Genomic DNA, 17,547 nt, shown 5'->3' on the forward strand with positions numbered 1-17,547 from the left:
TTGCATCTGAAATTGGATCACAAATTTGGGAATTCAGTTGCAAAGTATTCCAAGGATCAGACAAGGTTTCTTTTAATTCTATAGCAGTGACAATTCATTCAAAATATTTTGACTTGAAGTAAAAACAGTAAGACTGCAAGAATGATCTGATATATCATTTAAATGTGACCAAAACGTGAAAACAGTAAATGAGATTTTCACCGTCTAATTTTTATGTTCTAGCACGCTAACTTTTGCTAAAGGGCACTTGAACATACAGTTCAGGTCCTTATATTTGATCCTGAAAGTAGTGTTGTAATACTCGAAATCAGTCTAGGTCTCGAGACTACTTTTTGAAGGTCTTGGTCTCTTCTTGGAATTAAATTTGTTTTTACTCTGTCTTGTATCAGACTGCGCAGACTCTGGATATTAAATCAAGACCTTTAAAGACCACCACTGAAAGGCTATTTTTCCATGTCATTACTGTCATTAGAAGATAAAGTGCCCCTTTCTAAAAAGAACAATTAACTTCACTTCATTCATAATTTGATTTTTATCCATCGGTTATGGCCACAACCTTCCCAGTGTTACGGTCTAAGTGAGCGATACGCTGCACACTGGAAGATGATTTTTTTAGTGATATTTATGGTCTTAGTCTGGATCCCCTAAATGACTTGGTCTTGTCTTGGGCGAGGAGAACGCTGACCCTGGGTATGTCTTGGTCTCGGTTAGTGTGGTCTTGACTACAATGCTACCTGAAGGAAGTATAAATGCCTCAACCAAATTTCACAAAACAGGAACACAGTGAAGGGTTGTCACTCTATTTCACTCTTGAATGGTAACACATAATAATCAACATAATTGTGATACTACAGGAAATGTCGGGGATGAAATGTTGAATATCTCGACCAAATTCGATAGGCATTCCACAGCAGTGTGGACATTTAACTGAAAACAAATATTTTACCGATTAAAAGGTGGAGTCTGAACTGAAGAGATGGTCCAACTATCTGACCGACTGACTTTGCCATATGCACATCCGACTGCTAGAATGGTTCTAAACACAGCTTGTGAGGCAGAACAGGATTAAGTAATCTGTGTTTTCTCTTTTGTCTGTCTGAGTGTCTGCTTTCCCTTGTATTTTAGACTAAATTTGAGAGACAGTTATGAAAGAATGCATCACAGATGTGGTCATCATTTTAATTATTGCAAATACTGATTCAAGCACCTATTCTTTACTGTAGTGCTACACATGGAGATATGTTTTGCTTATTTGCTACATGCTTCATCAAAAACTTCATAGATACAAACTTCATAGATACAAACACACAAATTGTGCCAGAGAGATGGACAGACATGCCTGTTTATAAAACATCTTTCCATTTATTTAACGGATGCAAAACAAGTCTGAGCAGCAGACCATCACATTTCTAGATGTGTTCATACCAATATCTGTCAGTCATCCAAGAAGCAACAACTATTAATCAAGATTTGTTCCACTCAAAGGATTTGATCTAAGAACTACACAATGTTAGAGTTGGCAACACACTGTGTTTTCGCTGTGTTTTACATGCTGGATAAAAGCTGCAAATAGACCATGTCATATCAAAATACCCAGTTCAATCAACAGCTGATCTGCAGGGTAGCCAAAATTGATAAACTCTTGGAAGGAATCATTTCTGTTCTTAGTCGCAACGTTAAGAAAAAGAAAAATACTAAAAAAAAACCTTGGGAATGGTTTTGAGTCACGAAAGTCCAGCAATATTTATCAGCTGAACAGATAAGAAAACCAAAACACTGGTTACTCCAAATGGTGTCATTAACTGGTCCAGATGCAATGGATAGGATCAGAAGCTGGCCACATTCAGTATTTAAATGCACAGTTAAGTCATCAACCGTTATAAACATGGACAACTTGTCAATATAATAACAATATGTCAATATCCGAAGGCGGACGTCAACATGACTTCTGCTTTATTATGCATTTATGCTGTTCAACTTCAGGGTCAATGTACTGTGGCACAGGAAATATGGAGCAATCACAGAGCGCCGAGTCCAATTTGTGTCTGATGGAGGGGTATGCAAAGTAAGAGTCAATGGGTCCCCAACTGCATATTTTTAGGTGTTAGTCCGATTTCAGTTGTACTTACATGTTTACATGCATTTAAGTAGTCCAGTTTTAGTAAGGCATACACGATAACTCTGCCAACTGCATGCAAACGTATTGAGTGACTACACTGACCAGGCTAGCTGAAAGGCTAACCCCTATTTTGCTAGCTGACTGAGCAACTACCAGCCAATTACCTACAGAAGCTCCTGAAGCTTTTATATTTTATATAAACGTTAAAATCACTTCTTTTTAAAAAAAAAACGCTACCAAGTGAACAATATGTCCAGGCTCAGTCAACCTTTGATATTCAAACAGTGATCATCATGTTTGTAGTACATAAAAGTAGTACACAGTCAAGCAATAACATGAATGCTAGTGTGCAACTTTGCTATGTTGGTTCAACAATTCCCCCCACCTAAAAGACATTCCTGTTGATGTTTAAAGTGAGTCTTTTTACTTCCGGTATGTGTGAAAATATCAAGCAGCGCCAAGATATTTGCCTGTCTGAGTCCAAGTCTGGACAAACACCTGCGGAGAACTCAGTCTCAAAAAACCCTCAAGTGTCGTATTCACCTGTGAGATTCCACAGAAGCCACCAAAAATGTGGAAAGGAGCCAGGAAGACACAAGTGGATTTACGAGGATTTTCGCTAAAATCTATGGTCCTGTTATTCAACTCTTTATAGGTGTGGATGTTTTATCACCGTCAGTACAAACACCCTCTTTTTAACAATGCATTTGTTAAGGTTACACAACGTTATGATGTTTTTGTTTTTTTTTATATGAAATGGTTTTAGCTTCTTTGTTGATTAGTTGACAATAGCATTCTTGTACAGAATGTAATGTATATCTCTATTAATAAAAGAGTATCTGGTTTGTTTGTTTATAAAGAGAAGTACATGCAGACTGTAAATCAACATAAGGTAATGTTGAGGCAAAAAGTTTGAGTGTGTTTGCAGTTAAATATAAAATATACATGAATCCCAAATAACAGTTTGTCTAGTTGCAAAAAAAATCTTTCCACAGGTTTCCCATTGACACTCATTGAGAATTCAGGAACTATTAATCCTCTGTGTTGGAGCGTGTGGACAGCTTTAGCCTCATATTGCTTGGCTGAAATCCAGCCAAGTTTGGCTCACTTCTACTAGTGGGTGGAGACGTTTGATTTATTCCAGAACAGTCACAGCTCTGGCCAATACAGAGAAAGTACATGAATAGCAGTGGTATGCTAATTTTTCAAGAGTTCTTCTCAAACTGTGACAGGTCAACTGAAAACTTAATCTAAAGATACTAAAGTATCATTAATGTGCATTTTACTCCTTATCAGTGCAGCTGTTCATTACTGATAAACTGAATGACTCTGATTGCACAAGCTTTCATTTAAAATAGAACCGTTATTTGAATACATATTCAAACCAGTGCTCATATGTTTCCTTTTAAAACTTTACTTATTGTCCTTAAGAATATCAGAATCAGAAAAATATGAAAGTAAAATTAAAACAGCTGTGAAGTGACTGTTTTCAGGGGAGATGCAGATTAATGTTGACTCTAGACATTTTAAAACTGAGCTGCAGCCCCAACACAGTAACTAGGCTCCACCATCACTCTGCCTCTGAACTTACACATCGAATCCTACAACTGAGTAATATTGGTGTTGCAGTGTGTGATTTTAAATTGGATTGTGGAATTACAGAAACATGAAAGGCGTAACCTTAAAACAAACAATGCAAGCTTCACGTACAAACACAATTAATTTGCCCCCGTTAAATAAAAGTCTGAAGTCCAAAAGTCCCCTTTTTGCCTGTAACACTGTGTAGAAATGTTGGCATGATGCTATCATATGATTAGCATTCAAATTAGCAAAAATGATAGTTTCCCAACAAAACCATTACAATACATACTTACAGCCATACCATCCTAAACAAGCCTTATAGCAACCTGGTTAGAACTTGGATGGGAGACTGTCTGGGAATACCAGGTGCTGTTAGTTTGGGCGGCTCAGTTGGTGGAGTCGGTCTCCTATCAGAAGGTCGGGGGTTCAATCCCCAAAGTTCCTTTGGTTGCTCCCAAGGCAGCGTATGAATGGGATTAGTTACTCCTGATGGTCACTTCACATAGCAACCTCTGCCATCAGTGTGTGAACGGGTAGGTGTGACTTGGGCTATACAAGGTTAAGTCCATTTACCATTTTATCTTCGTAATTAAAGTAAACAAGGAGCGACAATAAGTGCCCAAACTGACTTTTGTTAAACAAACTACCGAAAGCTGTTAGTGAAGAAAATACTTATCATATAGCGTATCATATTGAGCAATTTATTTATCAAGCAATGGTGAGCCCCCCTCATACACACACACTATCACAATCTCACATCAAAACCCTCTCATAGACTGAGCCCTTTGAGTTGAGACATGTCCAAACAATGGAAGCCTAATATGAGGTATTTTTGGAGTGTGTTGGATGAAAGTTAAACGGAAATTTAAGTCAGAAGATGTCACAAGACTCTTTCTTCTTCAACCCTCAAACAAAAAGGTGGTTCAAACTGATCAACTTTTGTTTTTCCAAACCACCCTTAAAGTCTTCACTCCTAATCTTAAAAGTGTTATATTGTTCTTAAATAAAGACAGATTCATGTTTTGTCATCTTTTTCCCACTAAAAGAGCACAGAGCATTCCTTAATTTCTATCAGTCACATGCTAATCTGATCAGTCATAGTATGGTGACAATGACACAGGAGCCTCATTGCAAAAATCCAAATTTACACAACAACAGGGGAAATGATGGGCACCAAACAAATTCAAATTAGCATCGCAATGACTCTAATTGCTCTTACGCACAACTTACATTAGCTTTAAATATGGGATGGCCGCTGTTAGTGAGTGTTAAGTACATTTGTAGATGCTGAGCTTTTCTTACTTAAATGAAGTTGGAGGCACACAGCGAGATGGCAGAATCACAAAATGGTGTTGCCAGGTTTCTCTGCACAGGCTCTTTGCCCTCTGCAGGCTTTCCCAATCACAAGCTGGAACAGTGAATGGAAAAATGCCCGCTCAAACAAAAACGTGGCAGAGATGTATGTTGTTTCAACTATAATTACATTCAGAGTTATTTTTACTTGTTTGATTTAAGTTATTAGCCATTAATCTTTGGTGTGGATCAAGTTACTGTATTATTAGTTGTAAAGTTCAACTTCAGTGTTACCTTAGAGCCACTTGAAGCATGACTGTGAGTATGTTGTCTTATCAGAAATAATCTATTTTAAAACAAGGAACATTGAAAGAAAACAGAATAAATAAATAAGTCCTGTGGATTTAATGGTCTCTTGCCTATTTCTTAAATCATTTCCAAAGTGCAGATAAATAAAGGCAATGAGTATTAAGTTAAAGGGCCTAGACATTATTTAGTGGTGTCAAACATAAGCACAGGGGTGCAGAGTAGTGATCATGTCTCGTCTCTCCACAGGCTGCAAGAGTTTTCACGACCCGGTGTTAAGTCACAGAGACAAGCTATTAAATCCCCTTTTGAGCTGCAGAAGCCGTGAGTTACACAACCAGGAAAAGCCTGCGGCAGTCACCAGAAGTCAGGGTCTCCTCTGGAGTGTATTACTGTATATACTTTCAAGGATCTAAGCGCTCTCTTGGCACAAAGTTGGCACAATCCAGCTGCATCCGATACGCTTTCAATCAAAGGCACTGGGAAAAACAAAACGCCGAAAAAATGGATGGACTTTCACATGAATGGAAAATCGAATTCATCTACTCCATCTACCTCGATATGACAGCAGCAAAGAGGAATTTGCTCAAAGGTCAAGCTAAAATCCTTTAACGCTTTAAGCACGAAAGTTCAACAATTTCAAAAAGGAAAAAAAGATTGGAAAATCTTACGGAACAAAGAATAATTTATAATTTACAAAAACATGGCGCACAAATTTGACAAATGTAGGCTGGATCAAATTCCTACAACTAGGGCCGTCAGTGTTAAAGCCTTTATCATTAAGCAAGTAAGATCCAAAATAATGGAGGGCAGGAGCTAACGCCATTTTGTCCCTTTAAACGCACTGTAGGTAAGATCCCGCAGCCTCTCCCTGTTGTCATAGTGATAGAAAAAATCAACGCTACAGCTCCTGTGAATAAGCACCTCAAAAAACTGTTTTGAAATGAATAATAATGGAATATAAAACATGCAATTAATCATGATTAACTATTAAAATTGGGCGATAAATCCCTAATTATAACCATTACCAACACAGCATATACAACACAGCAAGCGAGATCACTGATTACCGCCGGGGCTTCTTTTTTAGGAGCTTCTTTTCTTCATGTATTGTTTGAAGACTTTTATTTCATTAAATGGTGGTTTTGGAGGCAGAACAAGTTGAGGTTTGAAAACAAGAGAAGCTCAGAGTCTTTGTCTCTGGTGTCACGTATCCAGACAGATGGACAGATAATGTCTGAGGAAACATCCGACATCCAATATGGAACTGTTTGGTCAACAGCGGAGAGGAAATCAAGCACCTCAGTGCCACATGAACCCAGGGACTTTAAGGAAGACGTGAGGACACTTTGGAAATTCAAGTCTAGCGCTTTATAAACGCACAAACACAAGTGCTCATTTATACAAGAACATGTTTTGTGGCAAGACTGCACAGAAAAAGAAGTAATTATGTGGGGGAACAAAAATGTAATAAACAAACACTCTTTAAGGGCGATTTCAAATGTTTTGTACCGTAGCACGATTGCCCCCCCCCCTTCCCCCGCAGGTGTGCTTTCACGCCCAAGTACACAGTCCAAGATACAGCAGGTAGCTTTATGCACATAGTCGGCATGCAAAACCGCTAAGAAGCAGAAAGAAGATGAAGTAACCATGGCAACCACTCGCAGACTGAGTCCATCCTGCTAACTGCTGTGGATGTTTTTGTTATTTCTGAGACGCCAACAACAACTCTCTTCCTACTTCCACGTCTAGAGTGCAGCTCAGAGGATGAAACAGGCCCGTGCTGCACAGATATTATGGTTTTTCAAGCAACAGGAGCCGTTTAGAATTACGTCGTACAGCAGTCCACTTCCCTGTTTGAGCACAGTTGCGTTCAAATCTCCCGCGGACTGTACTCGGGTACACATGAAACGTGCCCGAGACCACCTCTTCAAGCGGACTCGTGATACGGTTCCCCGAGTACATCACGCTTGTGTTCACACTAATCAAATGAACTGGACTTTGGGGTCAAGCGTACCCTGGTCCCGAATGTGAAACCGCCCTAAAATATATTAGAGCATAAATCATTTTGTACAATTAATACGGAACAATTCTCCCAGATTAGTAAGAATACATTTTCCGCTTTGTTGCCAAAAGTGGAAAACATATCAGATTGATGTATCTAACAAAAAGACTGTATATGCAACATGTCTCTCTGTGTGCATGTGTTCTGTTTTTAAATATTAAATTACTTGTGTCCTGTTAATATCTCATATGAGGACATTTACTTGGAATAACTTCACCATTGGCTATTTAAACAGTTCACATGTTTCATCGTTTCTCTAAATAAAATGAAACAATTCTTAAATCCAAGACATCAGCTGGCATAGTTTGAAAGTCCCTCTTGGAATACCTTAATGAGCTTAATAAATTAAAGAGCCGGTTAAGATGCATTACTGCTGTCATTAGTTTGGCTGTGTCGATCCATCTGTATACATTTCAGAACTTCAGGCCATTCGGCTCGGATGATCAGTGATTTAAGACCGGAGAGTTCCGGGGTTCTTTTCATTCTGACAAATGAGATTTAATCAGATGTGCTGCCTGTGTATTAGTGTGTTATACTGTCATCATGCCAGAATGAGCTCTCTTTTTTCCTTAGACACACAAACACGCACATACCTCGGGTAGAAGCTGAAACTACTTCACCCTTCAGACAGTTATATTCAAGGGAAAAAGGGATTGTTATTTGCTGTCATTCTTTGAATTAGATAAGGAGACTGTTTATTTGTTATATATATTATATTATAAATCTGACATTGTGTTAGGAGACTAAACTAAGGGTTCTATTTTGTTAAAAACTACCATCCATTTCAATCAGGCTAATTTGAACATTATTTCTTGTTTATAAAACAGTTAGGGGGGGGTAAAATGGTTTAAAAATATTAAACATTTTTGGTTTTCTTGCAGTGGGGGGGGGGGGGGGGGGGGGTGCTTCTTGGCTGGGCGCAGTGACCATGGGAAGCCCAAGCCAAGGAATAGTCCATGTTTCATTATGGGAGTAAGAGTCTGAACATTTTGCAACTTTTTTATTTATTCACTCAAGAATCAGGCATTAAGCAAAATCCAATTCCAAGCCAAATCAAGACACCAAGAATCAAAACCACCATCAAAAGATAGGTTTCCCAGACTCCCCACCTCCCTCTTGTATGGCTATTATCATCATTATTCTCATTTTGCCTTCTAATCTCATTACTGCCGGGACTCAAACAGATTTTCCTCTGTGGGCAAACTCAGAAGCATGCTTTCCCGAGACGCTGCCCATGCCGAGCTGGGAAATATAAGGACGGTCATTGTACTGTCCAGGATGTGGACCTTCACTTCTCATAATATCAACAAATCAAACACACTTAGTGGTTATTACCATCGGGACAACATTGTGGGTGTGGGAGCTTTGAGATGCTCACACTTTGTGACAGCATCTATCCTGGCCACTCAAATTTGGTGCAGAACTGATTTATAGTGCTAGACATTTTCCCACAACTCTTTTGATTCAAAACTGTACTTTGATGCATTCCATGTTAAAGTTAAAAACCACAAAACCAGAACTTTGCTTTTTTTTTGGTAGTGTTGACAAAAGACATCTCTTCCTTTGAGAAATGATTGGAACAAAAATGATCTGTTTCAGCTTTCTCTACCATTTACACAAAATGAAGGAAATATGAGGTGTAAAAGATGCATTCAGGCTTGATAAACTCGTTACAGCCAAAATAAAAGAGGAGCATTTTTTCTCAAATTGAGCCTGGATCATGCTCTGTTTCACCATGGAGAGCATTTATGTGTGTTTCTGGTAAGTAATGTACCTTTCCATATCTTGTGTTTCTCCTCGGGCAAAGATAGAAATGGAGAGCGGGAAGACATGAGAATTGAAAATGCAACAAGAAGTGAACTGCTCTGTTGAAACAGAAAGCGTCTGTATTTCTTTCAGGTTATAAACGTGTCTTTTGTTTGGATTTCATCTGACCTTGCCTCGTGAAACGCAGCAGATCCTGAGCCCTGTAACCCCCGTTAGTTCAAGTGAAACCAAAACACCACATCTGAAGGCACAAGGTTGTCAAACAGAGGTAGCGTCATGATACCTTTAATGGAGTCGGAGTCACGCCTTCCTTCCTTAATGGCTCCTCTACTGATCTCAGTCTGCATCTCCACTCCCTCCTCGCCATGAATGAACCAAAAAAATGGGCTTCAAACATTCTGTCCCTGTTCTCGTAGACGTTCACTGAGACCTGCATTCATCACCTCTCCATGCACCATTACTCCCAGTGATGGCAGGAAAGAAACAACACTTTCATTAGCAGGTCTGCACCAATGAGGTGTGGAATGTCCCGCGGGTTTCCAACAACGGTGACAGAGAAAGCCGGCCTTCATGCGGCCATTGTTGTCCTCAACAAGCTCACTTAGTGTAATGGGCAAGGCTGAGCCCGCTCTTCAAAAGACGAGGGGCACTGCGCTAGAATAAGAGCAGTCATGCTTAGACAGATTAGAGATCTGAGTAAAGAAAGTATTATTCATTGTGCTTTGAAAATAATGAGCTCAATGGGCTTCATTTAAAGTGGCAGGCAAACTCAAATATTGAACCATCACTTTGCAAGAGGAGATTTAAGAGAGCCATCTTATTTTTTAGATGAATGAATCTAACAAATGTTAAGCACTTAATAACATCTGTTGGAAACTGATCCTTTTTTTGTTTAACTGTAAAGAAACAAATAATAAAAATGTGAAACATAAAGACCGTCTGTTTCAGCTCAGCAGGTGATGATTCTGCCATGTCGCCATAACGAAACTGTCATTAGACCTGGGCGATATGGCCTACAAGTAAAATCTCAGGTTTTTTTCAAACTCGATTTACCATTTTACTAGATTTTTTTTTTCTTCTAAAGAAATATAAATAAAAGGAAACAAAGTTGACTTAAAACAAGATTTGCTTTTTTTTTTATTAAAAAGAGATTCATGACGTATCCCTGATTTTCTCTTTAGGGGTTAAAGTGCAGGCTGTAAACTTGTCTTTAAAAGTGCACTATACAGTTTTAGACTACTGCAAAAGAACTTCAGCGGAATACTTGTGGCTGGGTGGCACATACCTGAAGCCACTCTGTAGGAAGTAAATGAGAGGGGAAGGGGGTGAACAACGGGAGCCCGAGGGGAGGGGCGGAGAAAGTAAAAGATAAAATCTTGATTAACATTTGTGAACATCCTGGCTTTTCAAAAATACGATTTATCGATTCAATTGATTTATCGCCCAGCCTTAACTGTCATAATGTCTTTGTTCTTTCATATTAATATTGGTGAAATATTTGTTTCCCGGTCTGCGATTTCAACTTGCGTTATAGCGTTGCAAAAGCAAGGCATGTAAGCAAACAGCGGGAGCTCCACATAAACACACACACACACACACACACACACACACACACAGCGCTGTTCTCCCATCTGGCTCAGCTGATCCTGTCTCGTCCCTGTAACGCCTTTCTTACTACCTCCGATGATGGCACAGAGGTGGCACCTTATCTCTCCATTAGGCCTCTGCAACATTCATATTAGTGGGAAGTATTTAGGGCTAATGTGCTCTTCTTTTGCTATGTTATTCAGAGGAGCAATTATCAAAGTGTGGGGGAAAAAAATGTATCAGAGAAAACAGCCCTATCATCAGTCATATTCTGCGAAAACATTCAAGCAGCACAACAGCTGCAAAGGTCGGCGCTGCAGTTAGTTTGATATAGAGTTGCACATGTTTTCTACAAAAACAAAATAAAGATGAAGATAGTTTAATAACTACAGATATTGCACGTGGCCTCCAAAAGAAGTCAGGTCAAAGTTAGTTCAAAGTTTGAATTGAGATGTTGGACTTGCATCTCAGTGGCTTTCATTTACCTTTCATGCTTATCATCTTTGCTTTTTAATTTCTGTGCGACAAAACATCCAGCTAGCGGTATTGGTGTTTGTGTCTACTTTGGCCAGAAATTTGGTGAAAATGTGTATCAACATTTTAACAAATTATACAGGTAGGATATCACTCCTTCAATAAAAGCATTGGGATATTTTTACAACTTCAATAAAAAGCAATGTTTCAACGTCTATTTTTCTTTCCCTTTCCAATATGTTCAGTTTCATGCCAGATGTAAATAGCTAGTGAAAACATTACAGAGACTATTAAGGAGTATAAATAAATATGGTTGTCTAGCTGTAGCCTGATTAAACAGAACTCTCAGTCATCAGTGGCAGGCTGAGGCAGGAGTATTGTTTCACCAAGAGTGTATCTCACTCATCACACTCTATCTCCACATCTTACAGTTGAGCTGAGCTAAAAGGGCTTTAAATGGAATTGCCCTTTTCAACTACGCTGCTAAACTGTGAAGGAAATGTTTACAGAAATATCAAACGGGTTGCCACAAGCCAGCAGGGTGAAGGCGTCCATCAAGCTGCTGTTGATTAGAATGAAACTGTGTGGAAATTACGGAGTGCCAATCTGTGTGCAGTGTCGGGGTACGGGTGGTTTCCAGGACACTAGAAGTCATTGTTGAGTTTTATGGAGGTTTTGTGGACCTAATTCAATGAAAGCTGTGATGATGGGAGGTTTCTTTCTTTATAGCCCCGTTGACAAATCCAGCTTCAGCCACCCACTGTCTTTCAAAACAAGAAGTAGCCATATATAAACAGCACAGTCATTCAATAAACCAATTACTGCCAAAAACAATTGTATGATGTGTCGAAATTTGATATGGAGCGGTGTGATTTATACTTCTACAGTCGGATAAGTGGCCATGCAATGCCTTTGGTGGCTATGTGAATTCAATTAGAGGTAGCTTATGGACAATACTTTAAAAACTGTTGCTCTATGTTGGGCTGTTGGGCAACTGAGGCGTCACATGAGGACCACAAGAACCCTCAATTGGCTCCTTGTTTTGTACTCTCAGTTTCTCATGCGTTATAGTTGATAACAACGGCAACATTTAGGAACATAAACCTAGATATAATCACCATTACAAACCCTATGCTTCACACAGTCGGCTCAATAACTCATCAGTCATAAACCAATATGTATTTGCTCAACTGAAGTCAAATTTAGCTATTAGTGGGAGAGGAGGATTGGGAGACAAGTGGAACTCTTCTGTCTCCCCCATCTCCTGATATCATTGGGCTCCTTACTCCATCGTTCTGGTGATGAGAGACGACAATCACACACTCCCCTGCTTCACCTCAGGGATCGTTTACTGAATTCCTGCTCGAGCCAAGACCAAATGCTCCAGGCTGACCAGGCCCTGGCCCAACAAAAAGATCTCTCTGATGCCACTATGTCTGATAGAGGCAAAACCACACACAACGCTTTTGACTTAAAGCTAGCAATGAGCTTACACACATGAAGCCGCGACTGCCTTTTAATGGAATGACAGATGACACAGCTTGGGTTGGTATGGTCATGTTATCCCCAAAGCACACAAGAGACTGTCCTGCAACTGGCGTTGTGCCCAGTTTATGCCCTGTTCAACTAGCAAAAGGGTTTATCCATATGAATATGGGCACACATGGATAAACTGGAAACCAGGCAGTGTGGGTTTGTCTATCTGGTTTTCAGAATTTCAGAATCGAAGATGTAACTCCGAATATTCAAACGCTTGTGTAGCATGGTGACAACAGCCTCGTCAGAAACACAAATACTTATTTAAAGTAACACATTACAGGTTTGATCTGCCAAAAACAAGATGAATGAGGATGTGAGAAACAATAACTTCATAACTGAAAAGCTGAAGTCAATCACCTCATCTCTGCCAGGGATATATTTTATTAACTGTTAGTCATACTCTTTGTATATCAACACGTCAAATATTGTCATTCCTTTTTAACTCCCCCTGTTCTTCTGGCTCGAGTGAATGCTCATAAAAGTGCTGCTGGGTGGCTTCCGAGACTTGAAGTCTGAGGGGCCGGGTAGGCCTGCTTTAAAATAACAACACTTTGAGCTTCTGGGTGTTAAGGTAAATGGTCAAGTGTAATCCCCTTAGCTCCTGACCAGCATTAGCAGAAAATTCCTCAATAATAGGCAACATGATTTCATAGTGACTGCTGCCTTTGAGAGATGTTTGTAATACTAAAAGGTCACTGAGGGCCACAGACGGACAGACAGGCGGGCAGACAGGGGGACTTAAGTGTGCAGGTTTGAGGAACAAGGTCCCTTTTTTTTTCTGGTGATTTCAGATTTGAGTCATTAGGATCCATTTTTCTTTAATAACACAGAGCACGGTGGAGCACGGCTGAATGTTTGTACAGCTGATTATTAACAGCACACCTTCCTCCACTTGGAAAAGCCCTGGGAAATGAGGAAATACTATCAAACTAAAGGCCTCTGTTGAGGGATAACAACACCAGCTACATCACGTACTATCCCTCAGTTAAAACTATAAGCCAAAAAAACGGATGCACGCTTTAGACAGAATAAGTGTTGGAAGCAGAATGTTGCAAAGCCAATGGTTGATTTGATCCTGGTTTCCTATCCACTGCCTTGTCCAAATAAAGCCCCAAAAATAAATCTTAAAAATAAAGGAGAAATGTGATACATTGCTGTGACACGCTAGCTAGAAACAAACATCACCATTAAAGAATTAGAGCTACACCGCGAGTATGCATTTGTGTTCATGTTTTTACAGTTTAACAAAGCACAGTCAGGAAAATCATCAATGTAAATGTCTGATGATATCCTATCAAAAATACAAACATGTCAAAAAATAACCGCAAAAGCCAGTAGCGCAATGCGATGGCTTCTTTTAGAGCGACTTGTTTGAAATGTACCACCTTTTACTGTCCATGCTAGCTTTGTTTATGCGTTCTGTGGCCAGACTGCCTTTTAACCACACACATTTTTCTGTGAACTATGGACAAGGAAAGTGTGAAAACATAATTCACTCATGGAGAGGGCATTTTTGCATTCAAAGTCCGTCACTGGTCCGGAGGATTCGAAGAGGGACAGCCTATAGCGCTTACACACTCAGCTGAAATGTGAGTCAAAATCAGGGCCTGTGAGTGTTCTGTTTTTTTTCCAGCACAGCCATGAGACTCAGTATAGTGTTCATCTTTATAAGGCTACTCAAAGACAGCAAAATCTCCTGATCACACTATTCAAAAGTAGGCTGCTAACCTTCACTAAGTATACTTACTTGTGAGAAGTTGAGCCCGTTGAGCGGATGACACTGTTCCTCCACTTTCTCCACAGCCCCCGTCCTCTTCCTCATCCTTTCCGCCTCCTGGGCCAGGTACAAGTCCAGCACCGGCACCCCTCGCGTCTTTATATCAGCCTCCGTTAGCGAGTTCACCATCAGCATCACCCACACGGGCCGCTTCCGTTCCCAGTTTCCAGCGATGGCGTTGAAGAGGTAGTCCGCGTAGAGTCCTTTCCCTCTCTGATCTGGGGTCATCCACGAGGGCATCATGAGCTTGACGTATTCCAGGTGTCTCTTTAGTCTCCGATAGATATCCCTGGGCAGGACGTCCTGCAGGTTCTCGCCCTGAGGAAGCAGCTGGCAGCTGGTCAGGGCTGAGATGGTGTAAGGGTCCGTCAGGTCCAGTTCAAAGTAGACGATGTTGCTCTCCTGGAAGGCCTGCTTGGAGTTTTCAGGGATGAAGTCCCAAACACGCGTGTAAGGAACATGGATTGTACCGTAGAAATATGAGGGAGGGTCCCGTTTGATAGTCCACAGGAAGGAGTTCAGGTCTGTTTGCTGAGGAGAAGATGAAAGAAGATTAACATCAAAATAGTTCAAGTATTTACTGATCTGTTTCTGTTTTCTGATTGTAAGATTAGGGTTTTTTTAAAGTAGAAAACTTTTCAGTGGACTTCCATTGACGTAAAACTCCTCACGTTGTAGAATTAGTAAAGTGAGTATTAATGATTATAACACTGTTAAAAGTTTGACGTAACGTTTCAGAAAACAGTATAAACACTTTTTTACATATAAAATAATGTAATGCCATTGTCTTGATTATTTAATTATCAACACTGAGCCTGTCTGGCACCAAGAAGCAAATCCACCACCTTGTCTACGAGAGGCTGTTTATTAGACCGACCTCCTAACAGACTGGTAATGACTTATTAACAGGTCACTTAGAACCCAAGAGCCAAACCAACAATACACATGTCAGTGATTGTCAGACAGCGTGCTGAATGTTTGAGAGTTTAAAGAACATATCTGAAAAGTTGAATGAGTCACTGAACGGTTGTCAACCAAGATGGGATGCTGATTTGATTCTTTAGGGTTTCTCTGCTTTGTTCTAATGTTACTTTCGACTGTACATTATGTCGAAGCACTTTTGAAACCCATTTATTTTAAAGGTGCTTTATAAATGAAGTTATATGTAGTTTAAAATGCAATAAAACAGACAGAGGATAAATTGAAATTATGGGATTTCTTTTTAGCAAAAACACACCTGTCCTGACGTTCATATCGACCTGGCTTTTACACAAATCCAATGCACAGAAAAAGGTCAGTAAGTGCAGTGAATTCGTTCATTTTACACACAAAAAAAAAAATCATAGAAATATCCTTCAAAACTACCAGCATTTTTATATCATTATAAACAATCATAATGACGTGATTGTTATCTGAACCTCTTGTTGGTTTTGGTCCTCTTCAGTGACTTTTTTCCCACATTTATTGGATTGAAGAGTCAAAAAAAAAATCCGAGTCTGATGGAGAAACGTTTGTAAAAAAAAAAAAAAAGCATGAAAGAGGAAAAAAAAAAGATGTTGACATTGGAAACAAAATAAACTTAGTGACTGACTTAAGAAGTCAAGTTAAGAGCTAGGATTTGATACAAGTAACGCAGTGTAATGAGTCGTTTATTTGTACTTTCTACTGACTTACTTTCATGTTCAGCTCGCAGTTGGCTCCACTGTCCTTTAACCTCCACTGGTCTGCTCGGACCAGGAGGAGCACGCAGGAGTGAAAGAAAGCGCCTAAAGTGCCCCGCATCGTAGCTCCCTCTCTCCGAAAGTGTGCGTGCTGGCTTTTGTTTGTTTTTTTTCCCCCAACGTGTTGCAGCCACTATTACCGTGAAAGCATGAGTGAAGTTCGGTTATATCCACAGCTCCGGCTCCATGCGGTCGCGTGAAACGAGCTGACAAGCATCCGACGACGCGCCGGACAGAGTCATGCTGGCTGCAGCCTGGACGTGGACGCACCGCCGCTGTTTCACGCGTGTTTGGCTGAAGAGAGAGAGGTGGTCATTAAGAGTTTACACAGGGTCACATCACCCTGCCTTTCCTCACATTTCCTCCACTTGCATTGCCTTCCCCCCCCCCCCTAAAAAAAAAAAAAAAAGTTCTGCGCGAGTTTCTACAAAAGTTTGAGGGGTTTGTAAACCCAAAAAAAAAAAAAAGAATCAACAGGTCCGCGCAGCGTAAACGCAACCTGAAGCCAAACTTCCTTCTCGTTTGGTTGCTAAATATAAATGTGTGTGAATGAGTAAATTGCACCGACAATTTGTTGTTTGTAGTCCTACAACGAAGAGCTCTCTGCACACACACACACACACACACACCGCTCAGCCTGCCTGCCGAGTGTGTTTGTTTCTGCAACTCTCTTTCTCTCTCTCTCTCTCTCTCTCTCTCTCTCCGGCGTGTGTGTGCGAGCATCTCCGTCCGGCAACTCTACCTACCCCCTGGGGTCGCCTGCATACCCCTCCCTCCCGGGCCGACCCCACCTCCCCCTCTCTCCCCCTACCTACACACACACACACACACACGCACACAGCAGTAATCTGACTAAACGTCCCCCCGCCCGCGACATGTAATGTCTCCATTCCCATCAGCAATGTCAATAAACAAGGTGTGTAGCCTGCAGACCTCTTAGGCAAACAAGATTTACAATAACTAGGGATAAACGTCGGACGAAAAGCTCGATTAGTTCAGGTCTGTCGCCCTGGTGTAAATTCACGCAATCATGAACTAATTTTGATTTTGAAGTAGGCCTGTTTTGATGTAACTCTGCAGGAACCTTGTTGGTAATCTAGGAGCCAGCAGAGATCCCGTGGGTAGATTACGACCTGGTCAGATAATGGCTCACAAACTGGCGGCATTAACACAAGAAAACCCGCAATAACACCAATTTGCTCTGCGTAATATCCGAGCACAGACATGGACGCCCTAGACTTGTTGACTATCTCATTGTATAAGATCACTCTTTGCCTTTAGGCCCAACCGGCCTTTTATTATAACAAAATAAGCTTTT

At 40.4% G+C, this 17,547-nt stretch overlaps 1 protein-coding gene across 1 annotated transcript in view; it reads right to left on the reverse strand.

The window, feature by feature from the left end:
- trabd2a (TraB domain containing 2A) overlaps positions 1-16,901 on the reverse strand; it is a 63,673-nt gene extending 46,772 nt beyond the window's left edge. Inside the window, exons 1-2 of the mRNA XM_020644322.3 lie at positions 16,183-16,901; positions 14,479-15,039 (exon numbers count right to left, since the gene is read on the reverse strand). Coding sequence (XP_020499978.2) covers positions 14,479-15,039; positions 16,183-16,290 — 669 coding nt within the window. The 5' untranslated portion in view covers positions 16,291-16,901. The remainder of the gene's footprint in view (positions 1-14,478; positions 15,040-16,182) is intronic.
- Positions 16,902-17,547: the final 646 nt, after the last annotated feature.

Source organism: Labrus bergylta, chromosome 17 (genome assembly GCF_963930695.1).
Source record: "Labrus bergylta chromosome 17, fLabBer1.1, whole genome shotgun sequence".
NCBI classification, from domain to species: domain Eukaryota; kingdom Metazoa; phylum Chordata; class Actinopteri; order Labriformes; family Labridae; genus Labrus; species Labrus bergylta.